This window comes from Ursus americanus, chromosome 10 (genome assembly GCF_024610735.1).
Source record: "Ursus americanus isolate L20-20 chromosome 10, mUrsAme1.1.p, whole genome shotgun sequence".
Classification (NCBI taxonomy): Eukaryota; Metazoa; Chordata; class Mammalia; order Carnivora; family Ursidae; genus Ursus; species Ursus americanus.
In genome coordinates this window covers 29,431,128-29,458,422 of record NC_142136.1, presented here as the reverse complement: position 1 = coordinate 29,458,422, position 27,295 = coordinate 29,431,128, and the positions used below count along the sequence as shown (strand labels likewise).

The 27,295-nt window shown below is 34.8% G+C and overlaps 1 protein-coding gene across 15 annotated transcripts in view; it reads right to left on the bottom strand.

Annotated features, from left to right (window-relative positions):
* Positions 1–27,295, bottom strand: part of MYCBP2 (MYC binding protein 2) — a 253,255-nt gene that overhangs the window by 101,786 nt on the left and 124,174 nt on the right. For all 15 annotated transcript variants that reach the window (XM_045810935.2, XM_087865058.1, XM_087865059.1 and 12 more), the window contains 12 exons: positions 25,175–25,396; positions 20,830–21,021; positions 18,586–18,792; positions 17,603–17,734; positions 15,654–15,832; positions 13,677–13,819; positions 12,088–12,188; positions 11,192–11,410; positions 4,808–5,033; positions 3,663–3,781; positions 2,922–3,009; positions 642–691 (listed from right to left, as the gene is read on the bottom strand). In XM_045810935.2, the coding sequence (XP_045666891.2) occupies positions 642–691; positions 2,922–3,009; positions 3,663–3,781; positions 4,808–5,033; positions 11,192–11,410; positions 12,088–12,188; positions 13,677–13,819; positions 15,654–15,832; positions 17,603–17,734; positions 18,586–18,792; positions 20,830–21,021; positions 25,175–25,396 (1,878 nt within the window). The remainder of the gene's footprint in view (positions 1–641; positions 692–2,921; positions 3,010–3,662; positions 3,782–4,807; positions 5,034–11,191; positions 11,411–12,087; positions 12,189–13,676; positions 13,820–15,653; positions 15,833–17,602; positions 17,735–18,585; positions 18,793–20,829; positions 21,022–25,174; positions 25,397–27,295) is intronic.

The window sequence follows — 27,295 nt, the reverse complement described above, 5'->3', positions numbered from 1 at the left end:
GGCAAAGTGTTTGGAATAGTACCTGATAAGGTCAAGATCAAATAAATGTTCGTTTTTATTATTACTGCTGTGATCAGTTCATCTCGGGAAATAAATAAGATTTAAATCACTAGCTGTAGGTATTAGACCTGGATACTTAGACAAGTCGCAGAATTTCTTTGAACTGCAGTTATTGTAACTGTAAAAGAGATGATACTGACCTCAAAATGTAAATGCTAAAATAGATACTATTAAAGATACAATAAACTATACTCTATAGATAATATTTAAATTACCACTACTAACACCCATTTTTCTCTTTTTCTAACTGATAGATAAAACTTTTTTCGAAATCCAATTTAAATGTCAACAGCTCTGCAAAGCCCTGCCTCCCCTCAAAAACCCCCGGCCCTTGGTAAACTCTTCTTTCTCCCTCAGGATTTATGTCTCACTCCAGATTTAACAACCACCATGCAGCACAGCAAGAGCTCGCTTGGTTTCTCCCACCAAGAAATTATGAGTTACGTATCTTTATCTGCCAATGAACAGAATGAAGTACTTAACAAAAGTCCTATATTCAAGAAAAATAAGATCGATCTGAATGAAAATACTGCTTTTAAATTAATATACAAAGTTTATCCTTATGATGTTTGGGACAGTACCTGCAATGCAGCCTCTTCAAGAATTTCAAGATCTTCCTCTAATTCATTACCTGTCGTGTGAACAAAAAGTTTTACCAACATGTATCAATATTTAGTTTAACTTTCTAGTCCTTTGCATTTATTACACCTTTTTCACAATTCTGATATTCCAGATTGAAAAGAACTATTATCATTCTGGATCAGTCTCGGTGCTTTACATTTTAAAATGTAATTTTCAGTGTGAATATAAACTATAATTCTCAAGGCAATACTCAAAAAGTATCCACTGAGTGATTTGCACAAGATATATACTATATTTAGGCATATAAATGTGTACTTTTGAATTTAGCCTATTCATAATCCCCTCCTCTCCCAAATGAGGGAACTGATTATTCAGAATCTGAGCTTTTTTATCTTGGTTATGTTATAGAAGAGCTATACCTCTAGTATAAAGAGTAACCTAAAGGATAAAATAAGGTAGTGATTGTATCCTCTATCCCTTTTCTCCTTTATTGCTTAATATAAAACATATTTTATTTAATGCATTTTCTTTGATAATTTAATTTATATTACTAAGGTAAGACATCTTCCAAAGGAAATATTCAAATCGTACAGAAGTGTAGAATGAAAAATTCTATCACTCCCCTTCTGAAGATAAACAGTGTCAACAGTTTATGTATTGTTCAAGAAACTTTGTGTGCAAATAAGTGTATGTATGTGTGTCAACATCCATACTCATGCACACATACACCTATATTCATACATATATATAACATAATGTTCACAAAAATGGGATCCTCTTCTGCAACTTGCTTTTCTCAGTTGATATAGTTTGGAATCTTTCTTGGTCAGGACAGAGATCTCCTTTTGGTGTTGGTTTTTAACAGCCGCACACATTCCCACTGCATGGATGTACCTTGAGTTATTCAACCAGTTTTCAACTGATATTTGGTTGCTTCTAGGTTTTACAATCATAAGCACTGCTATATTAATCTACCTTACAACACATATTTTTTTGAGCATTTGGGCAAGTATGTACAAAAATTGCCATATCAAAAAGTAGACGGCATAAAAAATTTAACAAATTTTCTCCAAAGGTTGCACCCATTTTCTTCATATACATAGGACTTAAGATGTCTCATTTGCTCATACATGTAACAACATTCAGCAGGAGCAGAGGAACTGAGAAGCATGGAAGGGAGCAGGAAAAGGGAAGGGAATAGAGAAGATAGAACGGAAGAAGGAGAATGAAGTGGCAAGAAGGGTAGCCTCAGAGGGAGGGACTGTAGTTGGACTAGAAGGGGGTGAGAATTGGGGAAATACAATAGTAATGCCTTTTATTCCCAAATACTGTGAAAATAAATGTTAAACCATGTCTAAGCATCCTAGAATCAGTAAAGATTTTTAACTTTAGTTTCATCTTTATCATACTGATTATAAATAGACTTACATATCATACAAATTTGTATCCTATAAAGAGGTAGTATTCCTGCCACTGCCTCACTTCTCTGCTGTGCTTCACATGAAAACTCTTCTAAAGAGCTATCTATCTATCCAACTTGCCCCCCCCTTCCTTACTCTCTCATTCCAATCTAAAGGCCTTCTGTTTCTCTCCGATATATTTCTTGTTGAGTATATAAGTAACCAACCAGTTTTTCCATCCGATGGTAGATTTTAATTGACTTCTCAATTGCATTCAAAAGTCTAATGAATGTACCCTCTCCTGGTTTTACTCCTACCTCCCCAGCTGCTGTACCAGAGTGTTTTTTACACCCTCTTCGTCTTGTCTGTCCATTTTTTGACACTTAGTCTGGCAAGTCCCACCTTTGATCCTGGGTGATCTTCTTGTTCTCATTTGCATTCTTTTCCTAGCTCATCTTTCATATGGTCCATGTCTTTAAATATCAACTATGTTCAAATGACATTTCCACTGACTTATCCCCTGAGTGCCAGACAATGAATATTCAACTGTCTACTTGATATGTCCACTAAGATATTTAAGATATATCTCAAACTTCTGGTTTAATATCATATATCCAGTGCTTAACCCAGTGCCTGGCACATAGCATGTATGTGCCTAAGGAGGGTTTGTGTGCATATCTGTGTGTGAATAAAAAAGACCAGAGGACACTTCAGTAAAGAAAACCCAAATTACCAGTTTATTAAACAGTTACTACTCATGAATATATGTGACTATGGAATTCATTTTGCTAATTTATTTCAGAATGTCCTAGATAAACATATTCTACTCCTGAAATTTTTTTAAAAAATCATAAGCACCTAGTACTTGACCAGACTTACCAATAGGAAGTGCTAGATCCTTTTTCATCAAAGCTGCGGCACAAACTCCACCAAGATTGGCTAATTCTTTTTCCAACTGAATGACTCCCTGAATAATTATTTAAAAAAAAATTAGCTGCTTTAAAAAATGTTTGGAGGATAAAGTGTTTGGAAGATAAGGTGGATTATCAACATAATGTGATTTTGCATCCAAGCGTAACTTTCGAGACTAGAAGGAAGAACATGTCAGCTAGTGGTTAAACTAAGAATGAAAGAGAGTCAATAATATGTCTCCTGCATGTTACAAGGTCCAGGCCTACAGGCTCATTGTCCAAAGAATTGTCATTCATTACTTTAAAGTAACATGATCATTTTTTTCAACTTTTGTTTTATTATATGATTTGAAACATTTAGAAGAGATAATAAGTTAGTCCCATTGTGAAATCAGGTTCTATTATTTACTCAGAAAGGTATAGCCACCTGAGGATATTTGAAGCAGGCACAATTATACAATTACACTTTCTTTAAAGGCTACATCATGTTGCATAGACTCCATTCTCTTCATGTATTAAAAGTAGCAAAAAAAAAAACCCCAAAACCAAAAACCACTACACAAAATCAAACTACAAGGTATTCTAAATTATATACCTTAACTTAAAATAAATTTGACTTCTTGAATATAGGTAGCAAATACTTAACTTTAGTTAACAGCAGCCCTCAGAAACACAATCTTAACAGAATGAGAAGATAATTCATGCTTACCTCATCAGGTCCAGGGCTAAACTCGTATCCAATTGCAAAACATTTAAAACCATAGAAAGAAGCTTTGTCATCTTTCACATAATCTGATGCAGTTTCCAATGAAAAAAGGGCCTCATTTCCTAGGGAAAAAAGCTAACGTTGAGTTCAAAATCTGAAACAACTTTATTAAAATTTCCCTATCTTTTATCTCTCTCAAGATAGGTAGCAATACAAAGCAGATACTAAAAAGCCCAGTCTTTTCGGAGGTTGAGGGTGGTCCTCTATCTACTTGAGTAAGACTGTTAAAAACAACGCTAGCCAACAACAGAACCAATCCCAAGTGAATTATTATTTTTCTTTATGACCAACCTCTCCATATCAAATGTTCTCCCTTTCTATTACATGACCATTTTTCAATTACCAGTCAATTACTAGGGTGACCTAGGTTAGTTAGCCTTTTCTGTTTCAGAATGAGCAATTCTCTAACCTGGCCCCTCACAAACAAACAAGACAGGTCAGACCAGAAGAAAGAAGCTTCTGAATTCAAATAGGCTGTGAATATGAGGAATCACAAGAATATTTACAGTTAATTGGTTAAAAACATAACAGACTACATACAGTTTTAATAACTTACAAACTTTCTTTGAAAGGAAAACACCAGTAATAGCAATAACAAAACCGCTGCCTGTTCCCGTCTCTGACACACACACACATACACATATACCCCTTCCAGCCCAAAGAACCAAAAACAAAAGTTTAACATAACTCAGTAGGTTAGGTGGTTGACCAACTCTCTGGAACGGAAAAGAGTCCTGGTAAGTTCTCAAAATCTTTCACCTTTTGGGAAAATAAAAGATCAAATCCGCTTTTTCCATAGTTTGTTCCCAATTGTATAGCCAGCCACTCCACAATATTATTAACTCTGCTTCAGTCAAGCTAATCTTTTTTCACAAGATCCTCACAACATTCTCTTTTCTAAAACTCAGTTGTGCTATACCCCCTATCCAGACTTTCTTTCGCCACTCAAGTGCAATAGGATGCATAGTAGGTCTTGAAGAAATCCTTCTAAAAGTTGTAAACATTCTCAATGATGTAACCTTACTAAACATAATTATCATAAATGCATAGATTTTACCATATAGAACAGAAGAGAAAAAATAACTTACCTGGCAACACTAAAACCATAGTAGGCCACCCAGAGGACCCTGAAAATTTCTTTAATTCTATCCAGGAATTAAGATTTTCAAGAACAGATGTCAGTTTTGGTCCATATCCTGAATTCTGAACAGTTCTAACAGGAATCAACAAACGAAGGACATCTTCTGACTGTGCAGTGCCACATTGGGGGTCAAACTCGATTGTCATCCACCGTACACATTCTGGGAATGTCACCTGAGATCAACAGGCAAGAAGACACTTTGTTAAGAAGAATTTGATTTTTGATTTTTCCTATTTTAGAAACAGGACATACTGTAAAAACGATGCTTTCAATACACTGTAACTAAATTTTAAGTAAGAAATTAATAGAGTAGTTTCAATTTGATCAGAAATCAAGGTATTAACGTACAGTATCAATTGTCCCAACTCCCCACTTGCAACATTTACTGCTTTCTACCTAACACTTGGTTGATACTACATTAATATTGTTTGCTAAGTACACACTGATAACATTTAAAAAATATTACAAGGCTGTTTAATTTCTATAAACATTGAGCTATCTAATTTTCTTGTGGAAGTTTATTTATAAAATAAATTTTTCATTTCAGTCAGAATGCATTTATGGAATATAAGCAGGTAAATGAAAATATAATTTGATGGGTAAAATGTAAAGATAGAAAGTAAATAAATCATTAAAATATAAGGTTTTAGTCACTTTTAGGTTACCTACTATTCATAGTATGTGCTACAAATGATAATTTTCATTAGCAAAATACTTCAGAACTTCATATATTATGAGAATAAATAAATAATAACACACGATGAGGGGTGTCTGTGTGGGTCAGTTGTTTAACGGTCCGACTCTTGGTTTCAGCTTAGGTCATGATCTCAGGGTTGTGAGATCAAGCCCTGCAACTGGCTCAGCACTCAGTAGGGAGTCTGCTTCTCTCCCTCTATTCCCCACCATGTGTACCCACAACATGTGCTGTCTCTCTCTCAAATAAATAAATTAAAAAAAAAAAAAGCACATGGTGAAAAGCTAGATTTTTATATTTTCTTAACCTAAAGTTTTACTGTAATATGAGTTTTTCATGACATATAAGTACATGTATTTTTAAGGCCACTTTAAGCTTTTGTCACCATCATGGCAGAGAAAAATTCTATAGTCAAATTACAATTAAACCAGACCATGTCAAATAGTAAACTATGAAACAGTTATAGGGTATGATATGAGCATTAAGCAATTTCCTAAGTATGATACTGGTCTAAAAAAATTACCTAGGACTAAAGCAAACATTTTTAATAGAGGATTTAAAAAAATCTCTTACATGAAAAGCTCAACCTTGTTCATAATTAAATAAATGCAAATTAAAACAAAAGTAAAATACCATTTCTTCCATTTTATTAGAGGTCCAAAATTTAACCATATACTCTGTTGGGGAGCCTGTGAGAAAACAAGCACTCTCAAACATTATTGGGGCGGGGGGGGGGGGACACAGAACTGTATAACCTCTACAGAAGGGACTTTCTCAACATCTAGCAAAAATACATATGCATTCACCTTCTGAATCAGTATCCCCAAATGTATGAAGCATATGGCTCTTCAATCTATATTTGTTTGACCCAGCAATCCCACTTTTAGGAATTTACTTTGAAGATATACTTCTAAATATATGAATAAACAAACAAAATCCCAAACATATACACAAGGTTATTCATTGCAAAAAAATTTGCAAAATACTGTAAACACCCTAAATGCTCATACACAAGACTGGCTGAATAAACTATGATATATCTTCACAGTGGAGTACTAAGAAGTTATAAAAAAGAATGAGGATGATCTCTTTAAGTGGATATGGGGAGATTTCTATGCATGTTGTTATATTAAAAAAGTATAAAATAGTATATTTGATGTGCTACCATTTTTTTTTTAACATTTACTCATTTGCTTTAAAATGAGAGAGCCAGAGAGACATCACAGAGGAAGAGGGAGAAGTAGGCTCCCCGCTGAGCAGAGAGCCCAACTTGGAGCTCAATCCTAGGACCCTGAGATCATGACCTAAACTGAAGGCAGATGCTTAACTGACTGAGCCACCTAGGCGCCCCAGTGTGCTACCATTTTCAAATAAAAAGAAAAATAAGACTACACCTATATCCATCTATCTATTTTTCAAAAAGGAACACAAGAAGGAAATACCGGAATACTCAGTGGAATAAGTGAGAAGCAGAGAAGGGAAACGGAAGGGCCTCATAATTCTGAGCATATTATTTTGTATAATTTTATTTCTGGAGTTATGTTACTATTTACACATTCAAAAAATAAAATTAAATCAAGTAGGATGGGAGGGAAACTCACAAAAATTAAGTACAAAAAACAAACAGGCCTAACTTTATAGCAAAGTGATTGTAAAGCAACCTGCATATATAGATAAAGAGAACTACTCCAAGTAATTTCTTCTTCTTCTTCTTCAAGATTTTATTTATTGATTTATTTGATAGAGAGGCAGCGAGAGAGGGAACACAAGCAGGGGGAGCGGGAGAGGGAGAAGCAGGCTTCCCGCTGAGCAGGGAGCCCGATGTGGAGCTTGATCCCAGAATGACTTGAGCCGAAGGCAGACACAACGACTGAGCCATCCAGGCGCCCCTCCAAGTAACTTCTGAATATAGTATTTTGTTATATAATGTCAGTGGAATATAATCTAAAGACGAACATTTTGCAAGGAAATTGTTTTTTACAGTGACATATAAATGGGATAGGCATAAAGAAAAGACCCCTATGATGTTGACTGGAACTAAAAAGGAATGCTCAAAAACTGATAAAATCACAGTAAAAGGACACAGAATCCAGCTTGAATGAACTTTCACTGGCCAAATCAATTAAAATTTGAGCATCAAAATGAATAATGACAGCAAAGGATTATAACATTAAACAAAACGAAAATTCTTAAACCTGTATTGATATAAGCACATAAATGAATGGATGGATGTTTAAAAATGAAGGGGATGGGAAAACTGTCTTTTACAATAGAACACCACATAGAAGGAATAACAGAATTAGAAAGCCACCATTTTGAAACTACTATAGGGACAAGTGATTTGGGTAAGAATCACCAATGGATGCTAAAACCCCTGGGTGCAATTTGTCAGGGAATGATATATTTTACATAGTCTCCAGCTACCTACCCATAGATATCTTCAAAGGGAAAAAAGATGCTTTTTTGGAGGAGAACTTGCCAGATATCCTCTTAATCAAGTGGTAAGAACTTCCTGACAGGATACACCGAGAATACAGCATCACTTATGAAGTGTTGCTGCCCAAAACACTTAACCTGAGTTTAATCATCAAGAAAGGATCAAGTCCAAATAAAAGGAAACTTTCACAAAACCACTGATTGTATTCTTCATAAATGCCAATGTCCTGAAAGACAAGGAAAGCCTGAGGCACTGTTTCAGATCAAAGGAGACAGAAGAGACCTCACAACCAAATGCAATGGATGAGCCCGGCTGGAACAGAGATCTGGGTTTAGAAAAATGCTATAAATGCTGATGTTGGGGCAACTGGCAAAATGTTTAGCTTATAACATGATATGCCACTACTATTTATTATGATAATATAGCACCAGTGTTAAATTCCCTAAACTAGATTAGTGTATTGTTGCTATACAGAAAAATCACTGTTCTTAGGAACAAGGTGATGGGTCATGATGCTTGCAACTTACTCTTAAATGGTTCAACAGTAATAAATCCAGATAAAGAAATACAACAAATGTGGCAAAATGTTCACCGATGAAGCTGGGTAAAGGGCATATGGGTGATCATTACACAAATCTTACTTTTTCCTACAGGTTTGAAATTTTTTGAAATAAAAAGTTGAAACACATGGGGAATGAATATAAACAAAGAACTGCATCTGTGTATGTGACTATGCTTACATTAAAAAGCAATGGAAGGATAAACTACAAAGTTATAATAAAATGAAATGTTACCTATGACAGGGAGGGAGGAAACAGAGTGAGGGGACAGAAGAAGAGCTAGATTTTCTGAATACCCTTCTTTATATATTTGAGTTAGGACAACGTAATTATTTAAGTTGTTATAAAACAAGTTCTTAAAAGCAGCACCTAAAATCCTCAAAAAAAAATGATGCCAAATATATGTCCAATTAGTGGCATAATCACACAGGAGAGGGATTATTCCAACTTAATTTAAAACACAGTAATCGACCACACCCACTTACTTTAAAGCACAGTCATTTCTTTAAACATCTTAGCTGGGATATACCCAACAGACAAAAGACACACATACATAGCAAATGAATAACTGATTTTCCAATTCCAATATCCCCAGTGTCATTGGGAACAGGAATCCAGATGTATGAGAAAGATTCAAGTAAGGTCCTATGGACCTTAGTTTGAATTAGTATCATCAGCACAAACTCTGACGTATTTTATCTTTAAAAAAAAAATACATATACACATAAATGTATCTATACAGAAATATATACACACATATAAAAATAATATGTACCTGTGTGTATAAATACATGCATGTTTATGTGTGACTGTATGTACTGATTCTGTGCACTTTAAGTATCTAGAAACAATCACCAACCCAAGAGAAATGAGCCAAATTCTCCCTGCCAAATTTTGGCCTTTATATACGTATCACCATTAAAAGGAACCAGGGCATTTTGTAAAAACGGCTGATTTAGAGCTGAGGCAAGAGATGTAAAAGATGAGCCTAGAACATCTTACACCAGAGAGGCAGGACGCTACGAATGACTACAAAACGTATGCCTAAAGGATTCAGAAGGCAAGCTGAAGAGGCTCCTATCTAACAAAGACATATGATCCAGTTTCTTTTTTTTTTTTTTAAAGATTTTATTTATTTATTTGACAGAGATAGAGACAGCCAGCGAGAGAGGGAACACAGGCAGGGGGAGTGGGAGAGGAAGAAGCAGGCTCATAGCGGAGGAGCCTGATGTGGGGCTCGATCCCATAACGCCGGGATCACGCCCTGAGCCGAAGGCAGACGCTTAACCGCTGTGCCACCCAGGCGCCCCTTGATCCAGTTTCTTAAATAAAATTCAAGGAAACAAAAAAGAGCTGGAGAAGCTGTAGATAACAAGAGACTTAAAAGACACAATTAACAATCACAATGTGTGGATCTTATCTAGATTCTACCTCAAACAACTAAAAAAATTAAAATCTTATCTGGATCCTAATTCAAACAATTAAAAATGTGCACATGATGACATGAAGGAATTAGCTTTTTTGGTATAATAATAATATGGTTACTTTTTATGGGTCCTTATATTTAGAGATGCATAATGAAATATCCATCCATGAATGTGCTTTAAAATAATCTAGAAAGGGACAAAGTGGGTGGGGAATAAATCAAACAGGTCTGGCCAAGAGGTGGGTGGGGGGGATGGGTTAAATGGGTGATGGGAATTAAGGAGTGCACTTGTGATGTGAATCACTATATTGTATTGTACACCTGAAACTAATGTTACACTGTATGTTAACTAACTGGAATTTAAATTAAAACTTAAAAAAAAAAGAGTTGGTAACTACTGAATCTGGGATGATAGACAAGTGGAGTGATTGTACTAGTTTGTCCTTTATATGTTTACCACAGTCTACAATAAAAAGGTGAATATTTTACAAGCACATAAAACTTACAATTACATTGATGAAGCAGATGAATCCTCCTTTTCCTCCTTAATTTACATGATACAACTTAAAAAGCAAGGAACAAGGATTCTGGATACTCTATTAGAGCACCTTAAATCCTACACTGGATATGCAAATTTTCAGAGCTCAGGTTGTGGTATAAATACTATCAGTTCCAAAAATATGATTTTTAAATTTTAATGCTTATATCCACTACTATTACAATACATAATATGCAGTTTAACACTATGTACTGCATTATACTTATAAAAACATATGAGAACAATTCTCATAAACACTCCAAAATTACATGTTTTTGTTTTTTTTTTTAAAGATTTTATTTTTATTTATGTGACAGAGAGATAGCCAGCGAGAGGGAACACAAGCTGGGGGAGTGGGAGAGGAAGAAGCAGGCTCACAGCCGAGAAGCCCGATGTGGGACTTGATCCCGGAACACCGGGATCACGCCCTGAGCCAAAGGCAGACACTTAACAACTGCGCCACCCAGGCGCCCCCAAAATTACATGCTTTAACAATAAAAACTCTATCTTAAACCCTCTTGTGTATCTGACAGTGCCTAACCACCTGCTAATTTCTGTATTTAAATACTATAAAAAAATTGTACTTCTAAACAGAGGCGAAGTATCCTTTAAGATATCATTATAAAACATCAAATCAAGTTTTAAATTTAAACTCTGCCTAGGAATCGGTGCCTACCTTGTAGTGCATCACACATGCAGGCTTATAGGGGTGCTCACTCTCTATGACAGCATAGTGATTAGAGGTTGTACAAGCAGAGAGGCCTTGCTCAGGTTGGTTTCCTGTGGTGCTATCTGTTGACTGATTAGGATTGAATGCAGGGGGTGCATACTTCTGATTCAAAATGGCAACTGAGGGAAGTAACTGTTGGACAAGACCAAAGACTTCTACAGCCACCTAGTATAAAAAGAAATTAAGAGATAATAAATGTAAAAATTGCTTTAAAATTATTAACTACTATAATTGTTGGCTACCCTTAATTACCAAGAACATTACTGAGAGTTCTAGCTAAGTTTTCATTCAAAGAGAAATTTGTTCTTTGGAAAAAAAAGATTTACCTTAGATGTCTTAGATGTTACATGAAAATAACCTCGTCTCTACTTCTAAACACTTTGCCTTTTTGTAATCTGCTGTAAACTGGGTTTTACCCAGTATGTAATTATGCTGAAGAATCAATAGTTTATGATTTCCTTCACATCTTGACTATTTCACAACTGTAAAATACTCCTATCCTTCTATACTGCTATTCTTATCCGAAAAGAAAGACTTGGCATCAACTTCATAAATTACAAAAATCTAAGTTAACTTAAGCTTTCCTTACATAATTCTAAAATATATTTCTCATTCCCAAATTCTTCAAATGTAAAGCTAGTAAGTAAGCATAGTAATCCAATTAACAAAATGAAAAACAGTGAGATTTAACTGATAACTTCTATCATTTAACTTGTCTAACTTTGTGTGTTACTTGTAACCCAGGTACTCAAAGATCACAGTGTTTATAAAGGATAGATACAAAGTCTAAAAAAAAATGATATTTAAAAAAATACTCAAAATTACAGAATTAAATTACACACCTTAGGAATAGCAGCAGCTACTGGTCCTATGTAGGCTATAATAAGGGGAAGCAGCATGGAAAACAGACTGGAAGAGCTAAGCAGTTCTGGAATGTCATCAGCTAAAAAAGGCATTAGAACTATAGTTAGAAACTAATTTCATTGTAATGTATATATGCTATACTAAAGCTATATTCTATTCTCTTGAGCAAAATAAAATTATAGTTGACATTGCTGAACACTTATAAAAGACCTGGCCCTATTCTAAGGGTTTTATATACACGAGCCATCTCAATTAATCCTCACAATAAAATACTTTTATTATTTCTGCTTTTTACAAGGGGAAACCCAGGCACACAATGTTAAGTAACTTATCCAAAATCATCTACCTGTAAAATGATAAAGCCAGGATTAGAACCTACAGTAACAGCCATGATTTCAAACCACTACAGCTGATACCACACACAGCTATATGTGTGACATGAGGCCAATTACTTAATTAGTATGTGCCTCAGGTTACTCCTCTGTACAAAAGAACAGTAACAGTACTTCCCTCACTGGCTGTTATGAAGATTGAGTTAATATATGTAAAACGCTTAGGACAATGCCTGCACATTTTAAGCACTACAAAAACGTTTACTGTTATTAAGCTATATTGCCTTCTATTTTACCACAGAAAGCATTTTGCTGATGGACATTTTAATCATTTATCTATGAGCATGGTGCTGGGAAGATAAAAGTTGAGTCTAGACTGAGATGACCTTTATATTAAAGGCCAATTATTCCCAAACACTTTTTTCTAGATTTGCTGTTGTGTCATAATAGGATGTACTTATTTAAAAATACAGTTTCTTAGCCCAATCCAAACCTCTGGTTTGGATAGGCCAAATACTCTTTATTTTTAGAAAGTTCCCCAGGTGCTTCACTAGGTGATTCCCAGGTGTGCACTAGGCTTAGGAACAAATGTTATAGATAACAGTTAAGACTGGGTGGGTAGCAATGAGTCCTTTTGTAAATGAACTCCGCTGCCAGTGTGGAGGATGACGAGGTAACTAGATGGGGAGTGGGAGAAGGGGGGCAATGAGACTGCTAGGACGCTATCCATCCATGACGAAGGGGACACATGCCTGCACCATGGTAGCCTGAACTATGGAAGAACAGATAGGAGAATACCAACCAGAGAGTTGCCAGTGGAAGAACTCACAGAACTCACATCAGATAAGTGAGTGTGGGTTACCCAGATCTTTGGGTGAACGGTGATACCATTACTGGAAATAGGATATATAGGAAGAAAAAGACGCCAAAAGAGAAAACAAAATGCTTTTTGATGCCTAAAGGAAGGATAAAGCAAAGACTCAGCTTAATGAAGAGTTTTTCTCTTACTAGGTTAACTAAGAAAATAACAGGTATCAGGTAACTGCTTTTGAACATTCTAAAAAATCCTGCATATGGAGAGTATGGCTGATACAAAATGAATGTATATGTATGTACAGATCTACAACGAATAAAACACTCCGGGATTCTATATGATGGTTCCTCTCAGTAACTCTGTGTATAAGTTACAGAATAAAGAATCTAAAATATGACTATTAAGAAAATAAAAGTCTTACCATCCACAGCAAGAGCTCTGTGCAAGAGGTCTTTGGCAGCTCGAACAACAGTGCTTACCACAGAGAGAGCTCTGCTACAGTTTTTATCTTCTTCATTGGCTTTACTTAGAAGCTGGGATTGTAAATCTCCATCAAACTCACTCCTGTAACAAGAGTAACACATAAGATTTTACATGGTAGGTAAAATATGATCTAACTCTAGTTATCATATTTAGATCAGAGCTCCTCACTTGAAGTTATTTTAAAATAAGACCAAGGAGAGTCTATTTTAGGAACTGATATTTAAACAAAGGCCTGAATTATGTTAAAAAAAAAAAAAGCTGAGGGAAAAGTATTCAGGCAAAAGGAACAGTAAGATAAAGGTTCAGACAACAACAAAACCAGCAAGTTCAAGGAACAGAGTGACAAGTGTGACTGGAATGAAAGGAGCATGGAGGGTGACAGGAGTCAGATCATGTGAGCTTTGTACACCTCTGTAAGACCTTACATTTCATACTGGGAGGGGAAGCTGTGAGAGGACTCTGAACAAGGGCACATATCTGTAAGATCCCTCTGGATGCACCGTGCAGAACTGACTGCAGCAGGGCTGCAGCAAAAGGAGGGAGACTGGGTTAGAAGCTGTGATAGTTACCCAGGGAGCTGTAGTGATGGTTTCGACCAAACTGTTAATTATGGGAGTTAGAAAAAGTCAGATTTAGAACATTTTACTTTGATTAATTAATTAATTTGGGAGAGAGAGTGTGTACATGTGGGGGAGGAGGGGCAGAGGGTGAGGAAGAGACAGAATCTTAAGCAGGCTCCACGCCCAGCACGGCGCCTGACATGGGGCTCAATCTCACAACTGCAACCTGAGCTGAAATCAAGAGCTAGACGCTTAACCTACTGAGCCACCCAGGCGCCCCTAAATTTAATTAATTTTAAATTTAAAGTTAAGGGTATGTAAAGCTTGGTGGGAAACATAAATATCTAAAACACTGTATTTTGTGTAAGAAATAAAGTCTAGATAGCAGATGCTTCTAAGGGGCTCCCCAGCTTTTTGAAATATATAACTTTTGTGCACGATATGGTTTTTTAATGTATGATTTGAGAAAGAGAATACTATTTATTGTGGTGCTATGTAACAAAAAGTTTTTCATGATTCGGTAAAAGCACTAGAAAACTTGTATCTCAGCAGCAACATGCCACCAGGAAGCTATTTAATACCTACCATTTCTATTTTATTTCACACGCAGAAAGGCAGGAGAAAAACCTACATCCAAGGCAACAGCTTTGTACAAATTGCCCAGGCAGTGTTCCCAGATTGTTTATGAAGGAAAGAGAGAAAGTGACAAGTCTCTGAAAGTGATACACAACCTTGGTGATCTGAGGCTAAGTCAGATTGAGGGTAGATACAGTGAATGGTACTCATTACCTATGATTCTAGCTAACTGACTAAAAGAAAAACTGAGATGTGGAGACATATGTATATTTAGAAGTTTGGGTTTTTTTTTTACCCCAAATTGTTATCTTTCTTTTTTTTTGTACTGTTTACATAAGGAATGGTTAAGGAACACATCATTATGTACATCAAAATACACTGCAGACTGGATAATAGGATCAAAGCAACACTAGTACTTGGGTTGAGTTGATTTGATCATCAATTTTTGGTATTTTTAAAAAGAAATGAATAAATTCCTTTTAAATTTGAAACTGTAGACCACAAACTACAAAAGTGACAATAGCACATATGTCCAAGACATAAAAATTTCAAAGACATTAAAGAAATAACGACAAAAACATTTTAAAGCATTCACCTTTACAATAAACACTGAATTCATATATTAAAATGCGATCTTTTTATATAAATTAGCACAAGTATGTGCAAGGCAGTTACACTGCATAATTATAACTATGCATTTAGCATTTTTTTACCTTAGCAATAAACTGTATGTGTCCTGTCACTTAAAATGGTCCCCTTACCTCTACACACACACTTACCTATAGTAGAGTATCTGTGGAATCTGTCCTCTGGTTTGGTTTGTGCCATTACTACTCAAGCTGCATGTGCTGAATGTGAATGTCACGCCATCAGGACACTGAACTGTGGTCATTCCTCCATCTCCATTGGCTGTACGGCTTCCATAGTTCCTCAAGCGCACAGCATACTTAACATTTTCCTTCACAATAAAGATGTAAAATATGTTTATAATGTACAAAGGATATAAAAAAACTGGGCAAATAAACTGAATTTCTTTGTCATATTTATAGATGACTTGGTTAAACACATTTTTAATCAAACAGGAAGATAAGTAACACTGATGTTTATTATTTAAAAGAAACTATACTAAGTACTTCATGTGCTTTAATCAAATTAATCCTTAAAATGACCTCATGAGGTAAGTACCATTACTATTCCTATTTTATAGATGAGGAATCTGAGGCACAGAGAAGTTAGTAACTCACCCAAAATCACACAACTAGTAAGTGATGGAACTAGTATTTGAATATAGGTAGTCTGATGCTAGTTCCTGCTCTTAACCACATGTAAAGATATTAATCATAACAAAAGATTTAAAATGCATAATCTAATATTTTTCTTTGATGGGTTTAACTTTTGTTTTTTTTTTTTTAATGATTTTTTATTATATTATGTTAGTCACCATACAGTACATCCCCAGTTTCCGATGTAAGGCTCGATGATTCATTAGTTGCGTATAACACCCAGTGCACCATGCAATACGTGCCCTCCTTACTACCCATCACCAGCCTATCCCATTCCCCCACCCCTCCCCTCTGAGGCCCTCAGCTGATGGGTTTAACTTTTGAAATAATTCCAAATGTGGGAAAAAATAATGGTAAGTCTACTATATTTTTTTAAGAGACACTCAAAGACAGAAATAGTTAGGTGGACAGAAATGGGAAAAAATATTCATAAGCAAAAGCTGTCCCAAATAAGATGCGCTGTGCATAGAAAACATGAGATACAGACATCAGTGCCTTGTAATCTATGATATAAACTTCATAGTGAAGATTTTTTGGTTTTTGGTACCTAAACTCTTTTTGAGTTTGATGAACTTACCTTATCCAAAATTCTGCTCTATAATAAAAATAATAATATATAGTTGAATTCAGAATTACTCCATTCATAATTAAGGTTAAGTAAAATTTCCATTTTGCTAATTAGTTATTTACCGCTAGACAATAAAGTTGTATGAATAAACAACTTTTATATAAAGTAATAGTAACTTTAATAGTTAATACTCTATTAAGCCTGCTTTTTAAAAAAGATTTTATTTATTTATTTGACACAGAGAGAGAGAGAGCGCGTGCACAAGAGACCACAAGCTGGGGGAGCAGCAGAGGGAGAAGGGAAGGGAGAAGCAGGTTCCCCCCACTGAGCAGGGAACCGGACATGGGGCTCAATCCCAGGACCCTGGGATCATGACCTTAGCTGACGGCAGATGCTTAACCAAATGAGCCACCCAGACGCCCCAGGCCTACGTTTTTAAAAAGTGAGTTTTGGCACAATGAGAGAAGGAAAGACAGGAACTCATATTTACTGAGCTTCTCTACTGTGCTAGGCATGGAGGCAAGTACTTTATTCCATTATTTAATTTCATCTGAACAACACTACCAGGTAGGTACTATCCTTCCCCATCTACAGATAAGTTCCAGAGTAGCTAAATAATGATGTCCAATGTCTGCAAGCTACTACGTGGAAAAGCAGGCATCTGAAGCTACTTCTGTCTGACTCCAAAACCTAACAATCTTTTCCACTGTACCAAATTTTAAGAGATCTTTTGCAAAAATAGAATACAGTACAATATCAGTATAGTAGTGACTCTATAAACATTTAAAGCACCACTTAAAGGAGTACTTTTCAGTACTTTTTAAGTAAGCTACATAATACTACTTCTTACTTACAAAAGAAACATAATTGAAATTACCTTTAAAGGAACAACTTTGTCAAGTCTGATTTCAGCTATATCACTGGGTGAATCATCTGTTGTATAGGTTCCTTTGACTAATTCTAGAGATGTCCATCTATGAGAATGAGTTGAATCTCCTACATGTTCACTCTAATTAAAACAAAACAAAACAAAACCCACCATATTCTTAATTTTGTTTTGTTGTTTTTAAGCAGTTTATTTTCTTGCATATAAAATTATCTATTAGCATTTCCCCACACACAGTGAAGAAAAAATTTTTGGTATGCTCAACTATTCACTTTTATCTGATTTCCTGAGGACTCTAGAACCTAAATCATATAAATGGGCTTTTCTCATTTGATGTCTTAAAACAATTCCCGATTCTTCATTAGAAGAGTGCAACTCTAATTACAGAGCCTAATGAAGTAGAGAAATAATTTAAATTAACTGCTAAAAAGAATCAAGATACAGATAGATTTCTATTTATTAGGAAACGATTTACATGGTACTTTTCTGTCCCATTTTAATAAAACTTTGTGAAAACTCAGGTTCTTAAAATAATTGATATATTCTCTAATCAATCAATACTATCTTTACTAAAAATCACCCATTAGCACTCTCTGACAAAATTGCTTTAATCACTGATACAGGTAATAGTATCGACGTGAATATTTGTTTTTGTTTCTTAAAAAAACTACAATAGCAAAAAAAAAAAAAAAAAAAAAACCCCACAAACGATATAATTAGGGGCTTAACTATATAATTTCTAGTCTTTTCATCTAACATCTTCCCTGGGAGTGTAAAAAATATGAGGCAGAAGTGATCCAGAATGGCACACAATCAATCATGGAGAATCATTCTCTTTCAATTTATTTCATGTCTGCCATGACTAATGACTAGTCAGCTAACCCCTCAAAGATGTGGGCAGTCTTACTACAATAATGGTAGGTCTTGATGCACAACCCACACAGCAAAATGAACCCTGTAAGAGTGGTACTTACATCATCAACCAATACCTCTAATTCATATTCATGAATTCCACCTCCTCCATAGACAGAAAAACCAACCACAACTATTCCAGGTTTGTCTACTGAAAAACAGATTGCATCAGGGGACCCATTCCCAGTGTTCCAACTTCTTCCTTGACTTGTTTTTGTGAATCGGTTAGCACTGGCTTTAACAGAGTGGAGAGAATTAAGTCCATCAACCTAGGAACAAGCAAAAGCAATTACACATCAGTAGTCTGTACCTAAGCATTAATAACATACCTTTAACAAAAGCCCCAAATTTCTAAGAAGTTCAAAAAGATACTACATTTAACAAGTTTACTACATTAAACCTTGCTAAACGTACATTCCATAGAGATAACCCAGCAATAAAACTAGATTTTATCATTCTAAATTTACAAATCAGTATCACTTGACAGTATTTTCTTCTCTTAATGATACAAAACTATACATTTCACTTAATTTATAATGTCAGAACTATAAACCTGTAAGTTATCATAGTAATAACATATGAATGAATTGTATCACTCACTTTGAAAAGATACCAACATTTCACCAACATTCTATGGATCAACAGTTTTCAAACCATTCGATACAGAGCTCTAGGAATTCCGCAGAGATGGGTTGTCAAGAAAGAGACAGATTCAAGTTTCCGTTCATCAGTCAGAATATCCCTCCTCTTATCTGTGAGTTTTGAAGACCTCATTTGCAGAAAATGTTCTATGTCTTAAGTTTGAATACCACTAATGTTATGATAACCTGGCATTCAATATTTGAATATATATACACAAGTACAACCTCACTAATTATAGACTCATTAGAGAGGAGCAGTGAACTTATTTTGGCTTGAAACCTCTCTCTGAATTACAGAGTCAGCTTTTGATCTAAGTTGGCTGCAGAAATTTGGAAGAACTGTAAGAGGAAAAAAATGAAGTTTATGATTCTAGCAAGAATTTCAAACTGCTCTGGGAAAGAAAGAAATATGGATGTCTAAGCCAGGACCTTTGGAAACTTCCAAAGTTGTATATTGGGCACCTGCAATTTGGGGCATTCTTTTTCATTAAAAAAAAAAAAGTTAAGTTCACAGGGGAAAACTAGCTAGTAACCTTCTGAGGGGGACTATGCATCACAGACTTTCTCTTCAAGGATCTGGTGCAGAAGGGAAGCATATTATAGGCTGAATGACTAAGTGGAAAAAAAAAAATGAACCAAATTAAAATTTTCTGAAAAGGGGTCCAATGACCTCCTATGCCAAAGTCAAAGCTAACAAAGAAATGAAGGAAGTGCTTCCCAGGGTGAAATACTAAAATATGTGCAGGTACATGTAATCATTCAGAAATCCTAAAGGCTAAACTGTCACTATGAATCTGTAATGAATATAGACCGGATGGATTAATTCAGCATGTATTCTAAAATAAATCTATAAGTAAGAAAAAGCAAAGGCTAAGAATTATAAAAGTAAAAGAGAGAAAAGATGTTATTTGGCAAGAAACTGAATACATGCTAGCTATTAAACATTCACTTGAGTGACATAAGGTATTTCACATTACGACATGATTTTCAAAACCAATCTCCTGTCTGCTTTTTTGGGAAAAAATTAGACAACTTCACTAAATTCATTCAAAACATTTACATAAATTGTACAACAGAGCGAGCAGGGCAGTGAAATGGTTAAAAATAATGTTACTTCACAAAATGTAAAGCCCTTTCAAAGTAGTTTTCTTAAACAATAATATTTGATCCTTTTAAAGTTTTGTGATAATGGCTGTACAACAATGTGAGTGTACTAAATGCCCATTTTACATATGTTATTTGTCTAGTGTCAGTCAAGTGTGCAGAACTAAGGTTTAAACCTCTTTACCTTCTCCATACCATGTGTTCACTATTAGTAGCCCCATTTCTATTACTCATTACCCAGCAATGTGAACGATTTTTGCTTCCGTTGGGACATGGCAGTGAGGTTGCGCTATGGAGCACGTAAGAGGAAAACACACAGTTTGTATTACTCTGACATCCTGGGTAAACGTGAGAGAGAGGGAGCAAGCAAGAGCAGAGAAGAGATATAAGGAAGGATAAACCAACCAAACAACTTAGCTTGAAGGTTTTGTTTTGTTTTAAAGAAAAAACAATACAAATGGGATTAAAATTAGTTTCTACAAAGCCAAAATATATGAAAAAAGAAACTATGTAGAAAATTTAAACATGTGCTTATTATCCAATCTCAAAATATAACACTACCTCAGACCCCAAGGCTGATGCTGTCAGTTCACTGACAATACTGGCCAGCAATCCACAGGTGTTAGAAACCAGGTGGGAGGAGAACAGTTCGTTTTCTCTCCTCAGGCTGTTCCTGACGGGGAGCACAACAATAACCAGCATTTTCTCCAGAACTTCACGGAAGCTTGTCATCCCTGAGATATTCTCTTCACTCTATGACACATGAAAAAAGAAAAAAGTTCCAAGATACTACTGCTTTATTTTCCTTCATGTGAGTATTCAACTGCAAATCTTATCTTTCTAGATGACACCCTTCAAATTCAGGCTTGACTCTATGTCTATAAATCCATCTAGTTGTATGTGGAATCACTGAATTTACTTTCCACTTAGAAGTTCTTTTTTCAATTATTCTCTCTATGCATCATAAAAGTACCACATCTTTACATGATGTTTGTTTCTTAATTAGCTTTGAGTTATTTTTACTTATTCTCTTATTTAACTTCTCAATAACGATCATATATGGCAGAAAAACACTCCTATCTAAAGAGTTTTTTTTATAGGACAAGATTCCAATCTAAGATAATTATTTCTGGTATATTTAGAGGTAAAACAACTCTGAGTGTATGTGCTGCCAACACAAACACAAGGTAAAACAACTGAGAAATAGTCTGTACGAATCTATTCTCTAATAAAATTCTTTCTATACATGCATGTAATAAAAATAAGGAATTTTACTACAAATACTCCTATGCAGTTTTACATTTTCTGCTGTACTTGATTGCCTAAGAAATTCCAACCCCTACCAATGGAAAAATTTCAAGATAAGAAATTATAAGAAATTAAAGACTAAGGGGGAAAATATTTTTTTGTCCCAGAAATAAAGGGAAAAGATGATTAATTTAATTGATATCCAGCATGAACACTATTTATCTTTTTTACCATCCCTGGTATCTTTTAGCCCACTATGGACAGGGAGCAAAATGCATCTGATTTTATGAGGGGACCAATTGTGAGCAATGACCCTTTAAATTTTACTGTGGACTAGTGAATCAAACAACCTGGGATTTAGTTCCAGTTTCTTCATAGTGTCTCAACAACTTCTATAAAATCAGGGGAACTTATTATAAGCTATGACTGAGTTATCAAAATCACCTGGTTGCCCCCGAATATGCAAGTTCTTCCACAACACTGACGTTCCATACTGCTTTATGAGATACAGCGTATGTAACAAATACAACAGATTTCATAAAGTCATAAAATCTCACGGTAGAAAAGCGTCTTTAAAGTTAAATCAGTCTTCCCAAGACAAGTCAAATATGTAAATGAGTGTACATTCAACCCATGACAGGAAATTAAGTAACTTTTCAGTTAAAATCATCACAAGCATTATTACAAATCTTTATTAATGTACAATCTTAGGCTGAACAAAAAGTCACTTAGAGATAATCTTCCATCTTTAAATTATTTCTTTTATCATTTGAATAAGATTACCATAACACATCAACTTCTTATGTAATTAGTTTTCCTGCCTTTAGAATAATCAATTCCTGATTTTGTTAAAATTATAATTCTTCTATCCCTTACATCACTTTGATTCTCCAGAAACTTTACTTTTTGGAACTTCTCAGAAAATCAGCTTTGGCTGAAACTCAATCCCCAACTGTATTCCATAACCAATAATCTTGGAGGGGCTTTATTAGGGGCATGGGTGAAGTGTATTTATCTAGTTACCCACTTAGTTTCTAGTTAGTAACTAACAAGATTAATACAAGAAGCTTCCCATATAATCTTAAAATGGAGTTAATAGTGTCAATGTTTTAGCTGAAGAATCAAAAAAATATACATATACACAAATGCACATCACTAGCCACTTAAATTTTAGAAAAAGGAATTCATTCACCAGTGGTGGGGAATGCAAGCTGACACTAGCTTTCTGGAGGGCATTTTGACAATTTGTAGTAAAGTCTTAAGATGTTTTACTTTTACTTAAGAATTTTTCCACTCCTGATGATTTACTCTGAAAAATGATCACAAGTAGGCATAAAAATGTAGTCAATGATACTTTCAGCAGCATGTTTAAAATACTAAAATATTGGGAATAATCTAAATATGTATATATAGAGAGGGAAAAGATTAACTAAATTATGGTACACCCAAATGGTAGAATCCTGCAATATCTATTAAGAGGATAGAAGGATACATACTATCTTAGTAGAATATTAACAAAGACATATAATTATTAATTACCAATAATTACCAAATGTTTTTAGTTCTGAGAATTTTTAAATATTTTTAAATTCTACTACACTTTTAAGGAAAATATTGTAACACTAAAGAGAATTCCAAAAGAAAAACAGAATTACCCATAACTTTATCACCTAACCATTATTTTCATTTCTCAGTATTCTCTTTCAAAATATGTACTACATACATATTACAAAATACATATGCCGTTTGCATACATAGTTTACACAGTCATCATAGTATACTATAGTCATAAAGTATATATACTTTGGTTTCTGATTTTCTAATTTAAAATGTAAAAATGTCACCTTTCTTTTTTGTTAAAGATTTTACTTATTTGAGAGAGAGAGAGACCATGAGCGGCGGTGGGGGAAGGGGATGTGGGGCAGAGGGAGAAGCAGACTCCTCACTGAGCAGGGAACCAATGTGGGGTTTAATTCCAGGACCCTGAGATCATAACCTAAGACGAAGGCAGACGCTTAACCGACTGAGCCACCCTAGGCGCCCCAACATCACCCTTGATATTAAATGTGGATATGGCTATTTTTAAAGGCTGAACCCTTTTCTTTTTTTTTTAAATATTTTTTATTATATTATGTTAAAAATATGGCTATTTTTAAAGGCTGAGCCCTTTTCTATCACATTTTCTATCACATCCAAATTAAACTATTTCACTTAGCAATGAACATACAAAGGCTCTAATTAAAGTTTTCCATTTTTCCTTTTAATAAAATACACATAAAGCTTTAGTCTTTCAATTATTCCCTTGGATAATTTCCTTTGCAAATACTCACCACACCTAATACTGAATTGACAATTTATCTTGTAAGAAGATCTTCCAGGTTATAGACACCCCCTGCCCTGCCAATTCAAGAGCTGTGTTTATCTTTTTTACTCCTGTCTCAACTAGTATCTAATTATTATCCCAGTAAATAGTAGATACACAATAAATACTTGCTGAAAGATTGAAAGAAAAAGATTACTTAGACTAATTACATAATGCGAGAAACGATCTATAAATTTAGTAGGTTTCCTCATAGTTTTCGCCAGAGTAGGACTTAATAAGAGGAAAAAAAGATCATTTTTCCTAATTTTTTACAAATAAATCAGTACCTCAATTCATTCACATTTAGTTTCTAGTAAGGCTGAAATTTTTCCCATGCTGGCATACTTCTAAAGTCCCTTTTATATTTACTCTTATTATTTCTACTGTAATTCTACAAAGGTATTATATTAACTGTAAATTTTCTTCCCATTCTGCTGCTGTCCTTTCTATATGTCACTTACAATTTTCTCATGTTTCTGTTGCTTCAGTCAACAGAAAATTGCTATTGTACAATAATTAGGATAACTATTCTTTATTCTACTGCTTTTCTTGGCTTTCCTTTTAAAGATTACTTCTCGGGGCGCCTGGGTGGTGCAGTCATTAAGCGTCCACCTTCAGCTCAGGGCGTGATCCTGGCGTTCTGGGATCGAGCCCCACATCAGGCTCCTCTGCTAGGAGCCTGCTTCTTCCTCTCCCACTCCCCCTGCTTGTGTTCCCTCTCTCGCTGGCTGTATCTCTCTCTGTCAAATAAATAAATAAATAAAATCTTTATAAATAAATAAATAAATATTACTTCTCATCGACTTGATATTATATATGGTTTTCTTGCATATTTAAGTTAATTTTTCTCTATAGTGCTTTCTAATAAACCAGAAACGGTTACTACTGTGACTGTTTTAGAATGTTTAACATACCAAAATGTTATAGAAAAAAATGTTTCAAAAATGTATTTCTTTCCCTCGAATTCTATCTTGGCAATCTAAAATATTAAAATATAAAAGTATCTGCAACTTTTCAAATGGTTTGGCAAATAATAAATATGTGAGAATTTATTGCATAACCCTTGCATTTTTTTTTATAGGTTAGGTTTCATTCAAAATTTAAAAATTAGAGAAAAAAATATTGCAGATTTATGGGTAAACATGAGAAAATTATTCCCCCTGAATTTTAGCTCTTCTTGTGAAACACATACTTATTTGGTAAATACCAGTACAGAAGAATAAGCACCAACTTAAATATACCCTCGTTTGTGGTTTTATTGGTTCAATATAAAAGATATTTAGGAAAAAGACCTACCTGGCTGAGTTTTTCCATATGTGCTACCAAAAGGGGAAACCGGTGAACTAGTGTTGAATCATTCTCTGTGCTAACTTGTTTAACAATTGATCGTAGTAGTACTTCTCCATCATATGCAATAGGGAAGATAGAAGTCAGCTTAACAGAAGTGTGGCACAGAGCAGACATAACAGCTGCAAGCAATCGGCTGCTTGAGGTCTTGAAGTTTGCTTCTTGGATATCCTTTTAAAAACAGAAATATGCATCCACCAAAGAAATATGGCATCAATATAAGTCACATTTTGGGGTATATAAAAGGTAAACAACTTTTTAAATTATTCCAAAATTTTCTAGGATTCATTTTAAGTGTCGTGTTATGGGATTTAATTATATCAATACTTTCAAACACAACTGTTCAAGTTACTACCCACTGAAGATGGAAAAATTATTAAATATGGTCAGGAAAAATCAGCCTCCTATTCTCAAATCAACGACTTTATGTATCCTCAGAATCAGAGTCCTCTTTAGTACTATGCTCAAAGAATGTCCTCTTTAGTACTATGCTCAAAGAATGACATCAATCAGTATATATCTAAGGCATGTCCAGTAAACAAGCACTGAAGCCACTTTCCTCCAATAATAAATAATTTAAATTGTAATTTGGTGCTACTGAAACATTTCACTAATGTTAACGTTGCATACTCAATAGCGACTATAATAATATTAACATTTCACTAAGGTCACAAAATTATGTCATCACATTATATGGTTTATTCAGAAAAATGAGTAACATACTTGTAAATTTTTTTAAATTTTTATTTATTTATTTGAGAGAGAGAGAGAGAGAACAGGAGCAGGGGGAAGAGCAGAGGGAAAGGGAGAAGCGGACTCCCAACTGAGCAGGAAGCCCAAGATCCTGAGATCATGACCTGAGCTGAAGGCAGATGCTTAACTGACTGAGCCACCCAGGCACCCCAGATTTTTTAACAAAATATAAAAACTTATCAAGACAGGATATCCTAATTCACAAAAAACTGTGTACACTTTACTTAGTTATCAAACATCTGTGTTATAAATTCAGGCTAAAAGTAACATATCTGTTAAACCAACATTTGTTAAAGTTATTCTGCCTGTAACCTGTTCAGTGGCAAAGAAAACAACCATATGAGACTGCACATGTCGAGAAAGTTGTACACTAATTCAGGCAATAATCTTGTCCCAGGAAACTGGGAAAATGCACTACTCTGCAACAGAACATGGATGAACCTGGAGGACACTATAATGAGTGAAATAAGCCAGTCACAGACAGACAAAATACTGCATGATCCCACTTGTATGAAGTATCTAAAACAGTCAAACTCACAGAAGCAGAGAATTGTTGGGAGGAGGGGCAAATGGGGAGTTGGTGTTAAACGGGTATAAAGTTTCAGTTATGAAAGATGAGTAAGAGCTGGTGAACTCCTGTACAACACTGTACCTGTAGTTAACAATATCATATTACATGCTCAAAACATGTTAAGAGGTAGCTCTCATGTTAAGTGTTCTTGCCACAATGAAACACGTTTAATACCAAGAATAAACTCAGTACGGAAATAGCTTAAAAAATAGTAAATAATCAAATAAAAACAACGCTGCCTACCCAGATGTCATCACTGGAATATCTTTCAAACAGGCCAGGATACCCTGGTGGGGACAGTGAATTTAGGGGAGTAGAAGGTGCTAGAACTTCCACTACAATGTTAAAAAGAAGTGGTCAGAATAGTCACCTTGTGCCTTGTTCCTGAACTTAGGGGGGTATTCAATATTTTACCATTAAGTATGATATTAACTGTAAATTCTTCTGTAGATATTCCTTATCCTTTACAATCCTAGATCGAAGAAGTTTCCTTAAATCCTAGTCTGATGAGAAGTTTTCATCACTGAATAAGTGCTAATTTTGCCAAATCCTTTTTCATTATCTATTGAGAGGATTATAAAATTTTCCATTTATTCAGTTAATATGGTGAATGACACTGATTTTTGAAAGTTAAACTAACCTTGCATTTCTAAGAAAAGCTCTACTGGGTGTGAGATATTCTTTATATTGTTGGATTTGATTTGATAATATTGTTAAGAGCTTTTGTATCTATGTTTGAGTAACGT